The sequence below is a fragment of the Pelodiscus sinensis genome, chromosome 16, assembly GCF_049634645.1.
Source record: "Pelodiscus sinensis isolate JC-2024 chromosome 16, ASM4963464v1, whole genome shotgun sequence".
Taxonomy (NCBI): domain Eukaryota; kingdom Metazoa; phylum Chordata; order Testudines; family Trionychidae; genus Pelodiscus; species Pelodiscus sinensis.
Genome location: NC_134726.1, coordinates 5,536,119 through 5,553,096, shown reverse-complemented (window position 1 = coordinate 5,553,096; position 16,978 = coordinate 5,536,119). Strand labels below are relative to the sequence as shown.

Below are 16,978 nucleotides of genomic sequence, written 5' to 3'. Positions count from 1 at the left end.
GTGCCTGGCCATGTGGTTGCTCCTGGGCCCTGGCCCGTTCCCCCATCATGCACCATGGCTCAGGAGCATGACCATCGCAGGCCTGGGCAGGCGACCCCCAAGAATCTGTCCACCACGGAAGAAGGGCAAGTGGCTCTTCAGTGGACAGAAACGAAGCTTCCTCAGGCTCCCAGTGGAGCTGCTGTCGCCCCTGGCAGGGAAGGGGTAGAATAACCCCGGGGGGGGGGGAGGGGCTGGTCCCAGGGGTGGCAGCTCTCAGAAGGGGCCCAGCCCAGGGTGAGGAGGAGCAAGCGCCTGTTTGCACCCTGGGTGCCGGGGCAGGCTGAGAGCCTTTCTCCAGAGCCCCCGGCTGAGCCAAGCCGGCTCTTCCCTCTGGGCTAAGGTGGCAGCTGGGGAGCTGGTGCCAGGCCCATGGCCCCGCCCAGCACTGGCCATGAGTCGAGCTGCCGTGTAACGCTCCTGTATGGCCCCAGCCCGTGAAATGTGCTCTGGCCAGTGCTGGGGAGAGCGAGGCCTTAGGGACACTCCTGTTCTGGGCCTGATGCCGCCCAGTACCAGCCCTGGCCAGCAGGAGGCGCTAGCGGGCGTATCTGCTAAAGCCCCCCTCCCCCGGACAGGGCTGCCCAGCTGCCCTGCACTGCACAGGCCGAGCAAGCAGCTCCCTTGCCTGGGCCTGAGGAAGAGCCACTTAGCACAGAGAGGGGCCCTGCCCAGTGCAGGCTCCCGACGGGGACGGGGAGCATCAGCCCTGAGCTGAGGCAAGGCCAGGAGCCGGGGCGGAGCGGCTTGGGGGGCCCAACGGAGCCCTGCTGAGGCTGGGGAGGTGGTGGCAGCAGGTCTGCGTTGAGCTGACAGTGCTGTAGCAAAGGTGACTCTACTCCCCTCTGTCCTCAGCTCCTTGCAGCCCCCCCACGTCTGGCTCGCCCGGGGTGGCAGCCAGCCCGTGGCACCGGATGTAGTAGGAGCTGCCATGGACGGGCGCCTTGTTGGGGTTGGAATAGACCTGCTCCGGCTTGCGGGAAGCGAAGGGATTAGCTCCGTAGCCTGTGATCTGGGTCTCCAGCTCCGTCAGGATTTTCAGGGAGTGCTTCAGCTCCTGCTCGCTGTTGAGGGGAGAGGGAGGGCGCGGTTGTCAGGCGGCCACTTCCCCCCAGGCACCCTGCGACCACCCCTGCTGGAGGAAAGCAACTGCGGCCAGGAGCCAGACTTCCCATGTGAACTTCCCCACAGCAGTGCCGGGAGCATTGGAAGTGCCCCATCAGTGCCAGCCGGGATGCCTGTGTGAGACCCGCACGGCAGTGCCCTGCCAGTACCAGCTGGGACGCCCATGTTGTGAGCCTTCCCCCCCCCTCGTGGCAGTGCCCTGCCAGTACCAGCTGGGACGCCCATGTTGTGAGCCTTCCCCCCCCCCGTGGCAGTGCCCTGCCAGTACCAGCCAGGACGACTGCGCTGTGAGCACTCCCCCGCCCCCTGTGGCAGTGCCCTGCCAGTACCAGCCAGGACGCCCATGTTGTGAGCCTTCCCCCCCCCTCCCGTGGCAGTGCCCTGCTAGTACCAGCCGGGATGCCCATGTTGTGAGCACTCCCCCGCCCCCCGTGGCAGTGCCCTGCTAGTACCAGCCAGGACACCCATGTTGTGAGCCTTCCCCCCCCCCTCCCGTGGCAGTGCCCTGCTAGTACCAGCCAGGACGCCCATGTTGTGAGCCTCTCCCCCCCCCCCCCCCGTGGCAGTGCCCTGCCAGTACCAGCCAGGACGCCCATGTTGTGAGCCTCTCCCCCCCCCCCGTGGCAGTGCCCTGCCAGTACCAGCCAGGACGCCCATGTTGTGAGCCTTCCCCCGCCCCCCCCCGTGGCAGTGCCCTGCTAGTACCAGCCAGGACGCCCATGTTGTGAGCCTTCTCCCCCCCGTGGCAGTGCCCTGCCAGTACCAGCCAGGACGCCCATGTTGTGAGCCTCTCCCCCCCCCCCCGTGGCAGTGCCCTGCCAGTACCAGCCAGGACGCCCATGTTGTGAGCCTTCCCCCGCCCCCCCCGTGGCAGTGCCCTGCTAGTACCAGCCGGGACGCCCATGTTGTGAGCCTTCCCCTCCTCCCCCGTGGCAGTGCCCTGCCAGTACCAGCCAGGACGACTGTGCTGTGAGCCCCCCCACGTCAGTGCCAATGACCAGAGGACGCTGGGGCACAGACCAGCAGAGCCCCCGACCCCCACACCGAGTGCTCACAGGCAGGGGGAGGGTGGTTCTTACGTGTACACGGTGAAGAGGGTGGGGATGGTGTAGTCCCGCAGCAGCAGCAGCGTGGGGAGCCAGGCTTCCATCAGCTCCAGGCAGGCGTGTAATCCTGCAGAGGGGAGGGCGCCAGAGAGTTTCAGGGCCTGACCCCTGCCCAGTGAAGCCACTAGCCCTCCGGCGGCTGGTTCCCCAGGAGCAGGCCAGGGCCCTGAAGCAGCGTGGGCTCACGCTCGGGGCACAGCGCTGCCCGTGCCCTGCGTAGCCAGCCTGCCCCATCCCCCGGCCTTGCAAACAAGCAGTTCCCATTACTTCCATGTATCCCGCCAGGAGGATGCTGTTCATGCAGCTGGCTCCCCTGCACCCCGGTCAGCCCTCAGTTTGCAATTACTTGTCCTGGTTTGCCGCCATGCGGACGGTCTTCTTCCCCTAGTGCTGCTGCAGCCCAGATGTTGGTCCTGGAGGACACGGGGAGTCAGTCAATCCCCAGGACTCTCCAGCTTCTGACCAAGGGCTTGTAAGAAGGGTTGCAATGCTAACCCTTGCAGGACCCCAGTGTGCGCTGCCAGTGTTAACCCTGCCCAGGAGGCAGGCAAGCAGCTGATCATTGTGGGCCGTTAGTGATCGTGGTCTTTGCGGCAACAGGCGAGCTCCGAGGTTGTGTCTTGTTCTTCCCGCAGCCGATGTTTGAGTTCAGGATGGTTCTGTGGTGAGAACTACTCTGAGACTTCGGAGATCTGGACTCAGTTCCCAGCTCTTCCCTGTGTGACCCTGGCGCACACACTGTCTGTCCTAGGAAGGCTTTTCCTGTCCAGCTCATGAAGATGCAGCTTTTGCCAGCATAGCTGATCCTGGTTTGCACGCCACGTGCCAGAGTGGGGAACAGCCTTGACCGAGATAAGCGACAACGGCGTTTGCACTGGGGCTTTTGCCACCGTGAAACGATCATAAATAAAACCACACCCCTAACCGGCCGTACGATGCCAGCTGTGACTCAGTTTCCCCTCTGCAACATGGAGGTAATAGCCCTTCCCTGCTTCACAGCCATCCAGGTACCATGGCGATAGAGGCTGCATAACTAAATGGCTACAGAGGCGGGTTAGGGGCTGAGGTCCAGAGCAGAGGCTTGGGGCTGCTGGGTATGGTTGTCGATGGCAAAGTCAGAGAGGGGACTTCACTGAACTTGTTTTGGTTGGTGATAGACCCAACTGAGCAACATGGGCCTTTGGGGGGCTTGTCAGAGAGCTGTCTGGGTTCGGTGTGATGGGGCATTACCCCACACTCACCCTGCAGGTAGGGTTGTCCAGTTTTGAACCAGACAGTTGAGTATTTGAGTTTTCTGTCCGGGAAACAAATTGAGAAAATACCGGACATAGAAATGTCGGGTATTTTCTAATTAAGTAAGTTTGATTATTATCATGAGTATCAATATGTAGTTGTGTACTGCCTGGCTAGTAGATGCGCTTGCACTGCGTGAGCATGTCTGCCAGCCAGGCAGTACGCAGCTACACAGTAGAGAGGAGGGGGGCGGGGCAGGATGGATTTCCCGGGGCCAGACTTGCCTGTGCACCCCGTCGTGACCATGCATGGGACGGGCAGCACCCTGGGATCTGCATGTGCCTGGGTCAGCCCCACTCCCCCCCCCCCCCCGCCTGCTCCCCCAACCTCCTCCCGGCCAGCCCCGCTCCCTGCCGGCTAGTTCCCCCCCATCCAGCCCCACTTCCCCCAACCTCCTCCCAGCTAGCCCCACTCTCCACTGGCCGGTCCCAGTGCCCACCCTCCCCCCGCCTGCTCCCCCAACCTCCTCCCGGCCAGCCCTGCTCCCTGCCAGCTAGTTCCCCCCCATCCAGCCCCACTCCCCCCAACCTCCTCCCAGCTAGCCCTGCTTCCCACTGGCCGGTTCCCCCTGGATCGCCCCTGGCTGGGTCCCTCCGGATCTGAGATCAAACGTGTCCAGTATTTTTTTGAAGCCATCTGGTAACCCCAGCTGCAGGATTTAATGCTGGTCAGATGGCCCATTAACCAGGTAGGCAGCTAATTAAGGAGGCTCAGCTGAGCAGGGATAGGCATGGCCTATAAAGCCCAGGAGAAAGAGAGGTGTGAGTGGGGACTGGAGGCTGCAGTCATTCACTGGGCAGAGGCTGTGGGAATGGGTAGGCCCAGGCAGAAAAGGGTAAACAACAGGAGGCAACCGAGGGACACAGCAGTGAGGCCAGGGAGACAAGGCCCAGACTGCTGAGCTGAGGGCCCTGGGTTGGTACCTGAAGAACAGGGCAGGCCCAGGCTCCCCTTCCAGCTGCTGTGTGAGTGGCACTGAGGCTGCGAGTGTGAAGACTTATCCTAATCCTAGGCAGAGCTTAGCCCTCTCCCACCACGAGGGAGGTGCGTGGATAGAGACGGCTAAGGCAGGAAGAGGACGGGGTGGCTCCTGAGGGGTGAGGGAGGCTGCAGGGGATTAGCAGTGATGAGGTGCAAACGGTGGACAGGGGCGCATCCCCAAAGCGACCAGAAGGAGGCGCCAGCCCAGCGGTGAGTGGTGCGCCCTGGCACATCAGGCTTGGCAGACGAACCAAGTGGAGGGAGTCTTGAGAGCTCTGGGGACCCCCTCCCTGCCTGGGAACCGCTCACACCCAACTGCAACGCCTTGCCGGTGGCTTCACTCCCCTTACTGTGAAGAGCGTTTATGTTTCTGCAGTTACCTTGCTCTTTGCACCCCTGATTAGATCATAACACAGAGTGTCCCCTTGCCACGGCCCTGGCCTTTTGGACTAAGACTCCGACCCGGCTCTGCCCTGACAACACCCCCACAATGAGCTAAAACCTCCATGTGCCTAGACCCGACCCCCGTCCTCTTTCTTAAAGATGAATCCTAGGGCTGGAAGGGACCACGAGAGGCCGAGTCCAGTCCCCGCCCGCACGGCAGGGCCGAGCACCGTCTAGACCATCCCTGACAGGTGTCTGTCTAACCTGCTCTTAAATATCTCCAGGGATGGAGATTCCGCAATCTCCCTAGGCAACTTATTCCGGTGTTTCACCACCCTGACAGGAAGTTTTTCCTAATGTCCAACCTAAACCTCCCTTGCTGCAGTTTAAGCCCATTGCTTCCTGTTCTATCCTCAGAGGCCAAGGAGAACAATGTTTCTCCCTCCTCCTTGTGACACCCTTTTAGATACCTGAAAACCGCTGTCATGTCCCCTCTCAGCGTACGGCTAAACTACAAGTTTGTCGGAAAAGGGTATGCAAATGCGCTCCACATTTTGTGTACCTCTTTCTGATTCTTTTGTCGGAAGAGGCAAGAATGGGCCAAATGTTGGAAAAAAACATAGACTGAGGAACACAGGGACTTCCGAAAGAGCGCGTTTGCTCTTCCACAAAAAAAAAAAGTGGCAGAGCAAATGCATTTCCTGGACATGGCGGAGTTTTTTAGGGATACCTCGTATCCCGAAAAAATCCTGCAGTCTAACCGTCCCCTCGGTCTTCTCTCTTCTAAACTAAACAAGCCCAGTTCTTTCAGTCTTCCCTCAGAGCTCATGTTCTCTGGACCTTTAATCGTTTTTGTTGCTCTTCTCTGGACCAGTCCAATCTGGTTTCTCAGCACCACTACTCCACCGGAGGCCTAATCAGCGCAGAGTGGAGCGGAAGAATGACGCCTCCTGGCTTGCTCACACCACTCCTGTGAATGCGGCCCAGAATCGTGTTGGCTTTTTTTGCAACAGTGTCAGTGTTGACTCGTATTTAGCTTGTGGTCCACTGTGACCCCTAGATCCCTTTCTGCAGGACTCCTTCCTAGACAGTCACTTCCCATTCTTGTTACTTACTCTGTGCAGCCCCCTCGGGACAGGTACAGGGCTGGATTAAGCGGGGGGCTAGCCAGGCAGCTGCCCAGGGCGCCAACCTATGGGGGGCACCTGATTGAAGTGGTAAGGGGCACCGCGTACCCGCTGCCTGGGATGCTAGTATGGCTCGGTCCGGCATTGGACAGGTATTTTCTACCCAGCCACATTCCATTCTCAGTAGCGCAGACTCGCTTAGTGATGACCTGAAAAGCACTTTGCCGCAAACAGCTTTCTCTTCACCCCACCCCCGCACCTCCAGCAGCAGAACTAATTGCCACGCGAAACGCCTCCCTCTTCTACCACAGCCCCAAACTTCCTTGTCTGCTGAGCGGGGAAGGAGCAGGTCAGAGGGGTGCTGATGGCTTCAGATCCACAGCCGGCGTGACGCCAGTGGAGTTGACAGAGCTGTGCTGATTTACACCGGATTTAGCCCCGAATCTCTTTGCAGAGGGCTTGGCCTAGCACCATTCACTTCTGCAGGCTGTTGTGCCAGCTCCGTGCCTCCGTATTCGAGGCATTTTTCTTTCTACCAAACGCAAGTGCTGCGGCGTTACAAACCCCTGTGATCAGTGCGCCCTCTCACTCTCCACACACATGGAATGAAGTGACTTACGTGCACCAGCGTGGAGGTGGCATGTGACACGTCCCCTTCGCATTGGTGCACATCACAAAATTCACGTGGCAGGAGAGGGACGGATGGTTCTGATCAGCCTCCCCGGTCCCATGCCTGGCTGGGCTCCTTGTGCACGGCCCTGCGTGCCCAGCTTCCTCTAATGCAACTTGCTCAGCGGGTCTCCTTTCTACCCCAGTGCCGCTGGCACCTTTTTAACAGCCCTTCAAGTGCCTCCTGTCTGGTGCAATCCGAGCCCCCTTCCCCCTCTCTGGGTGTCTCTTCTGTGTCACAGCTGCAGGCCCTCACCTTAAGCTCACTGTGGCAGGTACCAATGCTAGGGATAGGTAACTACACCTACAAACTTCCTAACCACTTGCAAACTCTGCCAGGCTCTAGGCTCCCAGTTCAGAGACTCAGATGATCCACAGGGTTCAAAGTGGGGTGCAGACTCCCCCAGCATGCAAGGCAGGAGAGGAGTCCCAGCCGGGCAATCTGATTCAGGTCTGTCTCCGCTTGCCAACAGACTGGGTTATTGATGACTTGCAAGGGGATCTGGAAAGCACAGCGTGGGGCTGGCATGGGCGTAGGGAGAAAACATGCACCAGTCTTGACTCTACGGGCTAGGGAGTAGAAGACATCCTGACAAATGGTTACAGCCTTGCTGAGCTGTGCTGCCAGGCTGCGGCACCCTGGCTAGGTGGCATCTGGCAATCAAATTAAAAAGGGATCTAACTAGGTGCTACCCAAGTGCCTGGGTTTGCCTCCTCCTTTCCCAGGGTCTAGGCTTCCTCCCATAGCCAGTCGGCAATGTCGCTGAGCTCCTGCTTCATGTCACGGTCGGGCAGACGGCATGTGCAAGTCACAAAGGACTTGTTGATAACTGAGCACTGGCTCTCAAGAGTCATACACTGTGGTAAGGGACAGCAATGTCCAGTGGTTAGGACAAGGCAGTGGGAGGCAGGACACCAGGGTTCCATTCCCAGGTCTGTCATGGACTTGCCTGTGGCTTTGGGAAGCTCAGTTATGACCCTGTGCCTCAGTTTACACATCTGCAAAATTCCTATATGTGTAAATCGAGTGGATGATCTCAAAGCACAGGCCCTCTGGATGTGGACGTCGTTATGAAGATGCTGTGATTAAATCTTCTGCTCATGGCTAACCACAGGAAGGATCCAGCGATTATGGCGCATTAAAGCCGCGGTACGAGGCGTTGGAGCAGTGACAAGGAAAAGCAAGCCAAGCGCTAGGAGTTAAGCAGGGCCGTCCTCTCCTGGCGCCGTCCTTCTGCTCAGTCACCATGTAGCCGCATGAGCCTCGGTATGTCATGGACAATGAGGCAGTGCAGGGCCATCACGTGACGCAGCCAAGGGAAAGCCAGGAGTCTCTGACGGCCCTGCCACGCTGGGGTTGCAGGGTGCAAGCCGGCCAGTGCAAAGCTGGACTCTGCCTTCCATTCCACCAGCCTTTGCGGGCGTGGGAATTCTGGCACGGCAGCAAGGCACAGCGGAAACGTTCTCTCCTTCTGGCCTTTAACTGCCCCGGTTCTCACCACTGGGAAGAGCCTCTCCCTTCTTGCTTTATAGCCCCCCAAGTCCCTGTCACCCCTGGCCTCCAGAAGGGGAGAAGGTCCCGCAGCAGGACACCCAGCAGCGGGGTGGGGTGATAAGAGGGAGCAGAGACAAGCCGTGGGAGAGGAGATTGGCGGTGAGGCCTTGTGAGGGCGGGGCAGGAAATCTGAAGGGCACCACTAGTTGGACCTTGAAGGCGGGGCCTGAGGAGTATCCGTGGGGAGGGCAGCGGGTAGCCTCTGTCTGTGCACTCACCTGGATGGAAGCCCACCACGAGGTCTGGGCGGGCAGCTTGCTGAGTCTCCACCTGGGACTCCCAGAAGTCGGGATAAGAGGCCTTGTAGCAGCTGAGATAGACTCTTCCCCTGGGCCCGAACGCTCGCAGCGGGGGCCTCATGATGGGTCCGTCTACCACATCCACTCCCACCATGACCACCTCGATGCCCTGGTGCCCAGGAAACACCCGCGTCAGCTCATCGTAATCCGTCACCCGGGCGTTGAGGGTCTCCATGTGGGAAGCCCCCACGACGTGCACCGTGACAGGCTTGGCATAGAGGTCGAGGCTGAACGCATGCAGTGCCAAGGCAATGGTCATCGGCCGGGACTGGAAGTCTGTGACCAGCCGTTTGACGGACTCCAGCAGCTCTCCCTCCTCTGGCTTTGGCTTCTGCACGTTGGCCCAGAGGATGTTCATATAACGCCCGGTCAGTATAGAGCTCAGCTTTTCTTCCAGCTGCTCCTGCATGGAGAACCAGTCCTCCCAGCTTTTCACCTCCTGTATGCGCTTTGTCCAGGTCACCGTAGGGAACGGGATGTCGCCTAGAAGGAGAACCCCCAAAACTCTCAGCCCTGGTCTGTGCTGATCTTTCCCTTGGGAGGGGACAGTGCTTTAAAAAAACAGCACTTAAGCTGAATGGCAGCCCTCCAACGGGAGGTGCTGAGCCAAGGGCAGCAAACAAGGACACATTGCATGGGGAATGCTGAAGGGGGAACAGCTGATTGTACAATGGAGGTCTGAGCCATCAACTCCATGGAGGATGCTGGAACCCCAGGAGTCTGCAAGCCAAGCTAGACGAGCAGCTGCAGGGAGACAGGACTCCAGAAACGCCCTGGACAGCTGAGCCCCAGAGCCTACTTTGCTTGGTGTCACAGCTTGACCATGCTCTGTCAGGCTCCAAAGACAGCCCTCTGTGCTTGTCACTGATCTCATGACACCCAGGGAAGGCCACAAAGGTCTGGGAGATGGGGAGGGAAGGTGAGTGGGTCTGGATAGCATCCACCAGGAGAGCCCTGGCCCATCTCCCTTCTTGGTGCAGTCTGCTTGGAGCCTGGCCTCCCACATGGGGCAGCAAGCGGGTGAATCTGCACAAAGGCAGTCACGAGGCGTCTGGTGGCAGAAGGCCCAGCCAAAGAGGAGCCCTTGGCCCCCTCTGTGGGACGCAGGCTGCACCCTTACCCGTGAAGACAAGCCATTCCACCAGCCGGTCCAGAGCAACCAACTTCAGCTTCTTGCACAGCTTCTTGTGCACAGGCCAGTTGGCCCGCTGGCACTCTGAGCTGCAGTAATACACGTTCTGGCACCTAGAGGGTGCAGGAGAGAGGAGGAAGGACAGGGGACTCCGCCCAGCCGAATTAAGGTACAGCAGGGCTCCTCAACTTTGGAAGCCCTGGTGGCCACAATGATACTCAGCACGTGCCGAGGGCCGTAACTTAAATGTGGTTGCATATACATAGAAATATATGCAAATAGCTTTCCCACAATGCCCTGGCACTCCCAGCACCTTCTCCCTGGGGGCTAGAAATTCTAACACCCTGTACCCGTCTGTTCCAGCCAGCCCATCCGCTTGCCTCTTTCAATGCTCACCCCGCTGGGGAGACGCCTCGCCATTGTGGGGGATATTCCCAGTGGAGGCCATGTTCAAAGGATCCCTCCTGCGGGCTGCGTGTTGAGCCCCGTGTAAACCCAAACCGCACCGTAGGCTGCAAACAAACGGGCTGCAGGCTGCATGTAGCCCACGGGCCGCGTGTTGAGTCGCCCCGAGATACGTCCTAACGGGAGAGGACCCTGGGGAGGGAGCCCAAGAGAGCTGCCCCAAGGAGACCGACACTCAGTGCATCGGTTGATGGCCCCCTTGGGGCTGCACTGCATCCTGCACCTATGCGAAGGGCGAGGCGCAAACATATGAACTGGTTCTCGGGGTAACTTCACTGGTCCATCAGGGTTATACCAGGAAGGAGTGTGGCCTTGGTGCTGTGGCAATGTTGTTCAAAGAGGCTGGTCAGAAAGAGAGCTAGTAACTTAGCCGGTGTCGCCCACATGCAGAAGGAAGCCAGGCAGTGTTGCCGGAAGAAATACAACCTACCCGCCCAGGGGCAGCTACAGCCCCTGTCTTCAGTCATACCCCTGGCACGATGTCACCCTCCACCCCTAGCAGCCAGAGAGCGCAGAGGCTTCGACACTGGGGGCCTGTTCTCGCTGAAGTTAATGGAAAGACTCCCCATGTCTTTGGATCGGGTGCTGAGGGATTACAGGAAGCCAGCTGCCAGGCACTACTCAGAGGAGAAGCCGCCACTATGGGGCCGCACTTGGAACCAAACTAAGCCTCTGTGTGTCAGAGGGATTGTGCTCCTGCACCCACAGCCATTCTGGGAATGTTTCCCCTGGGAACAAGGAAAGGATCTTGCCTGGGGCTGCAGCTCATTCCTTTGTTGCCACCCTCCCCCCTCCAGCCACACGCCGGGTGCCTGCGTGGGGTACCTTTTGCAGCGCCGGAGGCTCCTGGGGTCAGGGAGGGCATCGGGGAGTTTCTTGCACTCGGCACAGAATTTGAAAGTGTCCTCCATTTTTTGAAACATGTCAAAATAAGTCCGGATCCCGAAATCCATCCCCAGCTTCTTCCCATCCATGGCAGACCTGCAGGAAACCAGCCACAGGGGCAAAGCCGATGGGAGACGAGTGGGCCACCACCTTATCCCAGCGTGGTCCTTCACAGCGAGAAGCAGGGCTGCCGACTGTCTGATCTGCCGGGGGGCGTTCAACACCTGCCCTGCCCCCATCCCTTCCCCAAGGCCCTGCCCCATTTGGCCCTTCCCATGAGTGCACTCCACCCTCACTCCACCTCTTCCTGGCCCCGCTCCTCGCTTCTCCTGGAGTGCCTCCTGTCTGCTGCTGAGTAGCTGACACTGAGGGGCAGAAGGAGGAGCTGATCGACAGGGCCCACCAGTAGGGTTGCCAGGTGTCCGTATTTTTACCGGACAGTCCATTATTTCTGTAAAATGTCCAGTATTTTCTGTTTCTCTTGGACAGAAGGCCGGCGGGGTCATTTTTCCCCTGTCGCATCTTGCGAGAGCGGGGGGAGCGAGGAGATATTTAAAGTCGCAGCAACCTTTTTTTTTTTTTCTTTGCTCAACCCATTTTTTTTCCTGCCATGTTCAGGATTTTTTTGTGATTTTTCTGTGGGTGCTCCAGCCTTCTTAGAACCATTAGAGTCGGAGCCTATGGTGACAAGAACGGGCCCACAGATGTTATGTAATGGCAGATATTCGCCTCAGCTTGCGGAAGGGTGTGCTACTTCGTCAGTGCCGCTGTAGGAACCCTTTACTACCGCTTGAGGGCCCAGCCAGAATGTTCTCAATACCCTGAAGGCAACTAGCACAGACTGTCCTGACTGGAGATGCCTCTGCCCATGCTTAGTATGACATGGGACTGTTCTGAATGGAGAATGGTCCACATGTTGATATGAGCTAGCAGGGCTGGGCCTCATCTGAGGACCCCTCAGAAGAGAGAACTTTATCCCTACTAGGGTGTGAACCAACAGGGCACGATGTTCTAATCCTTTGCGGGAAGGAGTTTAACGTTCGTTTTACTGGAAGTGGCCCTGTCAGTCCAACAAGCTCCCCTCTAGCCAATGAGGGCATGGCATAGGGCTTTGCCCTTTCCCTCAGGCCATCAGAGGTCTAATGCTCCCCGTGACCGGTGGAGACAGTGCGCTAGAGGGCGCGCCGGCATTACTCACTTGTATTCGTCATAGCTCTTCATGTTGAGCTTCTTCAGGATGACCTGCGACAGACCAGGGACGTTGCTATCCACCGCCTGGAAGCCCAGGGAGTCAATGTTGGGGCCTGGGATTGCTGGCTCCTCCACTGGCTTCTTGGAGTGGCTGGGCTTGGGAGTCGCGCCCTTGTTTCTGTGGGCCATCTCTGGCAGTTGGGCAGGCTGGAAACGAGGGGGAATAAAGGCGAATAACTGCGGGGTCAGCAGGGGCACTGGCTCCTCAGGAGTCACTGCTTGTGACCGACCAGGCTGCCCCACCTCCTCCCCGCTAAGGACCAGCAGGGAGAGTAAGAGCCTGGTAATCTGGGATCAGGTGCCTGCTCTGCTGTGTGTGAACTGGGGCAAGTCACTTCACATCTTTTCTCCTCTGTTCCCTGGACTGAAACCACAAGGGGTAATCTCTCCCCACTTCCCCAGCGTCGGAGGCTGAATTCATGTCTGCAAGCGAGGGATGTTAAAATATGAGTATTTGATTAACTGCGTAACTGCTGAACATTTCAGCCGCTACATGCCAGAGGCTGCCGGCTCCCCAGGATCCAATGCATGCCAGGAGCTGGCTTTTAAGCCAGTTCCCAGTGCACACCAGCTCCCGCCTACCACCCTGTTGATCCGGCTGCTGCCCCACACTGCTGCCTCTGGGACAGAGACAGCAGTGCAGGGTGGCAGGTAGCTCCCCAGGAGCCGCATGTAGTTGTTTGGGTAACCGATAAAGTCATGCTTATCGGTTACCTGTTTACAAACATGGCTACACTCTTACAGCCCTACTGCAAACCCGTGTCCGATCCCACGAGGTGTGGAAGTTTGGAGTAGTCGGAGCTGTGAAATGTAGATCTGGATGCTGAATTTGGGAGGCTCTGACTCAGCCCCATCAGTAAATCGCATGTTAGAACGGGGTGGTTTCCAGCTCTCCTCTCTACAATAGCTGTCTACCTCCCCTCTGCCTGACCCAAAAAAGGTTCTCCAACCCTGCCATAAATAAAGACAATATTTTGTAAAAAAAAGTTTCAAAACCACTGCTCTATCATATCAAACTTAAGCTACTTGGATTCATTTTCAGTACCCTGTGGCCTATCCTCTCTGCCCCCTCCCCCTGACTTCAGCCAGCTCCCCTTCCCATTAGTGATTTGGATCCAGTTTGTTTCTGTTCCCCACTGTTCCACACTAGCTGCAGTTAGCCCATGACTAACCTCCAAAAGGAGGTGAAGCGGCTGCTTCTGCCCCTCCCCTCTATACATTCTGTCTACCTGTGTACTACACAACAGAATTCTTCCTCTGTGTGTGTGTTTTATATTTACATGATGCTAGTGTTTTATAAAGTTTTCTGTGCCAACTGCAGGGACTTAAACCTTGTAGAATATAAGAAGTCAGAACCCAGTGCCTATGGAATGGTACAAATTCCTCATCCAAAGTCGCATGGCATGGATTCTGTGTCTGAACCGTGGGTGTGTGTGGGGGGGGGGGATAGGGGAAATTGCCAGCTGGATCACTCTGACTGTCCCCCATGCCACCTGACAGGTGCTTGATCAATTCCTGCCCCAGACCTGTTGCTTTTCGGGCCCAGAATAAGAAAGGGCACCGTGGGAGCTATGGCTAGGATGATGAGAAATAAAGGACGAAAACTAAGGGAAAGCTGTGCTCAAATGTCAGGGAGCAAGAACAGAGAGAGCCATGAAAAAACATGCCCAATGCCACCTCCAATCGGATACCAGAGCTATTCCAGTCCTGGGTCACCATGTGGAGCTAGTCAATCATCTATAGGACAGGCCAGAGATTTCCTAGGAGTCAAGCCAAAGGGAATTACAATAGCGGAGGGATTTCCATTAACTCTATTTGCCCTGGAACTTTTCAGATCTTCTCAGCCCATATTCTGTGCCCCAAACAGGCAAACATAGCTCCTCAAGCTAGCCAGAGTTAATCACAAGTCACTGCTCCCCCTGTGAAATTGTTGGGTACATTAATACTCCAAGCATTCTTCCAACCCAGATCAATGAAATGGTTAAAAATGCTTATTTCAAGCACTCTGCCCAGGTTACAAAATTTGTATCTGCATCCACAAAAATGAGCTGCGGATGAGGGTAGTTGTGGGTATAAAGTGGATATTTGCGGATTTGCAAGGCTCTGCTTATTTCACTGAAACTTTCCTCCCCTGATCCTCGGCCCCATGGCAGCCTGGAATTTGAGATATCCAAGAGCAGAGAAAACTGTGCTCAGTCCTAGAATATAGAGATCAGAGAAGTTATTTCCCCTCCGCTTTGAAACCTCCTAGACTATTCCTTGATTCAGCTGTAGCTCCATTTGTCTGAACGAAAACAAGGTCCTACTAAGCAGAGATTGAATGTGTCTACAATCTGCGTCAGCAGGAGCAGTGTAAGAGAATGCTAAATGGAGAGAAAGCAGTACCAAGAGGGAATCTAAGGACCAAAGTAAACTTTGAGCTACAGAAAGTTAGACCATCCATTCCCTGAAATGGTAATCATTAAGGAATAGCAGGTTACAAGACTGAGAGACTTACGTTTTCTTTTTTCTTTTTTCCCCACTCTGTTGCTCTCTCCTTCGCTGTGGATTTGTCTCAGAGCTGCACCTGCCTGCCTTCTCCGGATCGCTTTCTGCTTCTAGCTGCAGAAATGGTAGGTGGAATCTTGTGGTCTAAGAATATCCTGCCTACTCAGACCCTGTGAAGAATTATTTCTAACTGGGTAGAGAGTGTTGAGAAGCTGGGGCTTGGCTCTTAGGAAGCACACATGCAAAACTCTTACTACGTCCTACTACAGGAGCGCCAGGATCCTAGGTCTTTCCTGCCCTCTGCTGGAATATATGGTATTAGCCACTAATCCCATGCCATGAATCCTGAGAATCATTCCCTCCACTCCCATGCTGCATGATAGTATCGCCTGCTGCCTGGTTCCACACCCTGCCCGTGCCTGGTCTGGAAGAAGGCATCTATCCACCCCCTTTCCCCACCATGGCCAAGGATACCGTGCAGCAGTCATTTCATCCCCACATCCCCCAGGCCTGAGGGTTTGAATTATAGGGCTTCTGTGGCTCAGGAGGTACATGTGCTTGTGTTAATTGGTTACTATGTTTCTCATACACCAAAGGCACCAAAAAAATTATAGATGAGGAGGGCATTCAGGGCCATGGGTTTCCTTCCCCCTTTCCTGGTTTGTTATACTAATCCTCCATAAGATGCTAGCCACCCTGCTTTTGAGGATTCTGGTTTCTCACAGCTGTGTCCCATGTCCTGCAAGTCAAGTATGGAAATCACTTACGTTTCACAGAAATAAAGGATACCTCTCTAATGCCAATAGTTCCGTTCTTACATTTGTATGGCATTGTGTGATATTTCAAGTGACTGTTGCTTAAATGATGGTGAGGAACAAAATGCATTCTAGTGTTACGCTTGCACTTGTAGTATTTTCTTTTTCTTTCTTTCTTTCTTTCTTTCTTTCTTTCTTTCTTTCTTTCTTTCTTTCTTTCTTTCTTTCTTTCTTTCTTTCTTTCTTTCTTTCTTTCTTTCTTTCTTTCTTTCTTTCTTTCTTTCTTTCTCAAAAGAAAAGCTTGAAAGTGTGACCCCAAAGCTAGGTCTACACTATAGACGGGACCAAATGGCGGAAAAGCCTCCTCTTTCGGCAGAGTTCTTATCCCTCATAGAATGAGGAATACAGGGCTCCCCAAAAGAGAACGTTTGCTCTTCCGCAAAAAAAAGTGGAAGAGCAAACACGTTCCTTGGATGGGGCGGAGTTTTTCCGGGATACCTGTGGTATCCCGGAAACATCTTGTAGTGTAGACGTACCCTAAGGGTATGTCTACACTACAGAGATTTGTCGGAAAAACGGCTATATTCCCAACAAAACCTGAGTTATGTCCACTCTGCAATCGCATTCTTCCAAAAGTAAATCAAAATAATATAGGAGTTTTTCTGGTATTGCTAATCCTCTTTCTACAAGGAAGAAGCCTTTTTCTGAAAGAGGTCTTTCGGAAAAAGGCATGTGTGGATGGGGAAGAGGGAGTTCTTTCGAAAGATGAGGAAAGAGGAAAAAGCACAGGTGCCCTGGTGGCTACTCCATCCATAGTAATCACAGCTTAAATGCGAGATAGCGTCCATTCAGTATGGACGCTATCTTTTGAAAAAGCAGATTGCTTTTTCGATGTGCTTTGGCAGTGTGGACGCTGTCTTTCAGAAGAAGTTTTTTTGGAAGATCTCTTCCGAAAAAAGGTTCTTTCGAAAGAATCCTGCAGTCTAGACATAGCCTAAATGTCAAATACAAAGAATCTGATTTTTTTTTTTTAATCTCATGACTTTGAAGACACGTTTAGGATCTCCAGAGCCTACTGAGTTGTTAATGATTGGGACGGGCTATAATGCTTCCAGGGTGACTTTAATATGGGATACAGGACACTCTATAGAGTCCGGGACTGTTAAAGACTGGGGGCACTCCTATGTTGCTGTGTGAGGATGTATCACACTGTGGGCCGTGCACAGTCCGTGTTCCACGGCACGGCCGATGTCACTATGTGAGGTCACGGCATGTTCTCATGACACATGCGTGTCAGTGTGTCTATGTCCCTGCCCCTCTATGTCTCAGGGGCCCTGGCAGCTGAAACCAAGTACCCACTCCCAGCAAAGTCACTGGCCAGTCCGTCCAGGGCTCTGGAGATGGGCTCAGCCAGCCTGCGCCAAT

General features: G+C 55.6%; 1 protein-coding gene across 1 annotated transcript; it reads right to left on the bottom strand.

The window, feature by feature from the left end:
* Nucleotides 1-74: 74 nt before the first annotated feature.
* On the bottom strand, nt 75-15,032 carry MSS51 (MSS51 mitochondrial translational activator). The gene is made up of 7 exons (XM_075899216.1): nt 14,809-15,032; nt 12,259-12,458; nt 11,001-11,156; nt 9,699-9,823; nt 8,498-9,061; nt 2,244-2,337; nt 75-1,103 (listed from the first exon to the last, which is right to left on the bottom strand). The coding sequence occupies exons 2-7, from the start codon at nt 12,438-12,440 to the stop codon at nt 875-877; spliced, it is 1,350 nt and encodes a 449-aa protein (XP_075755331.1). The 5' UTR covers nt 12,441-12,458; nt 14,809-15,032; the 3' UTR covers nt 75-874.
* Between the last annotated feature and the right edge of the window lie 1,946 nt (nt 15,033-16,978).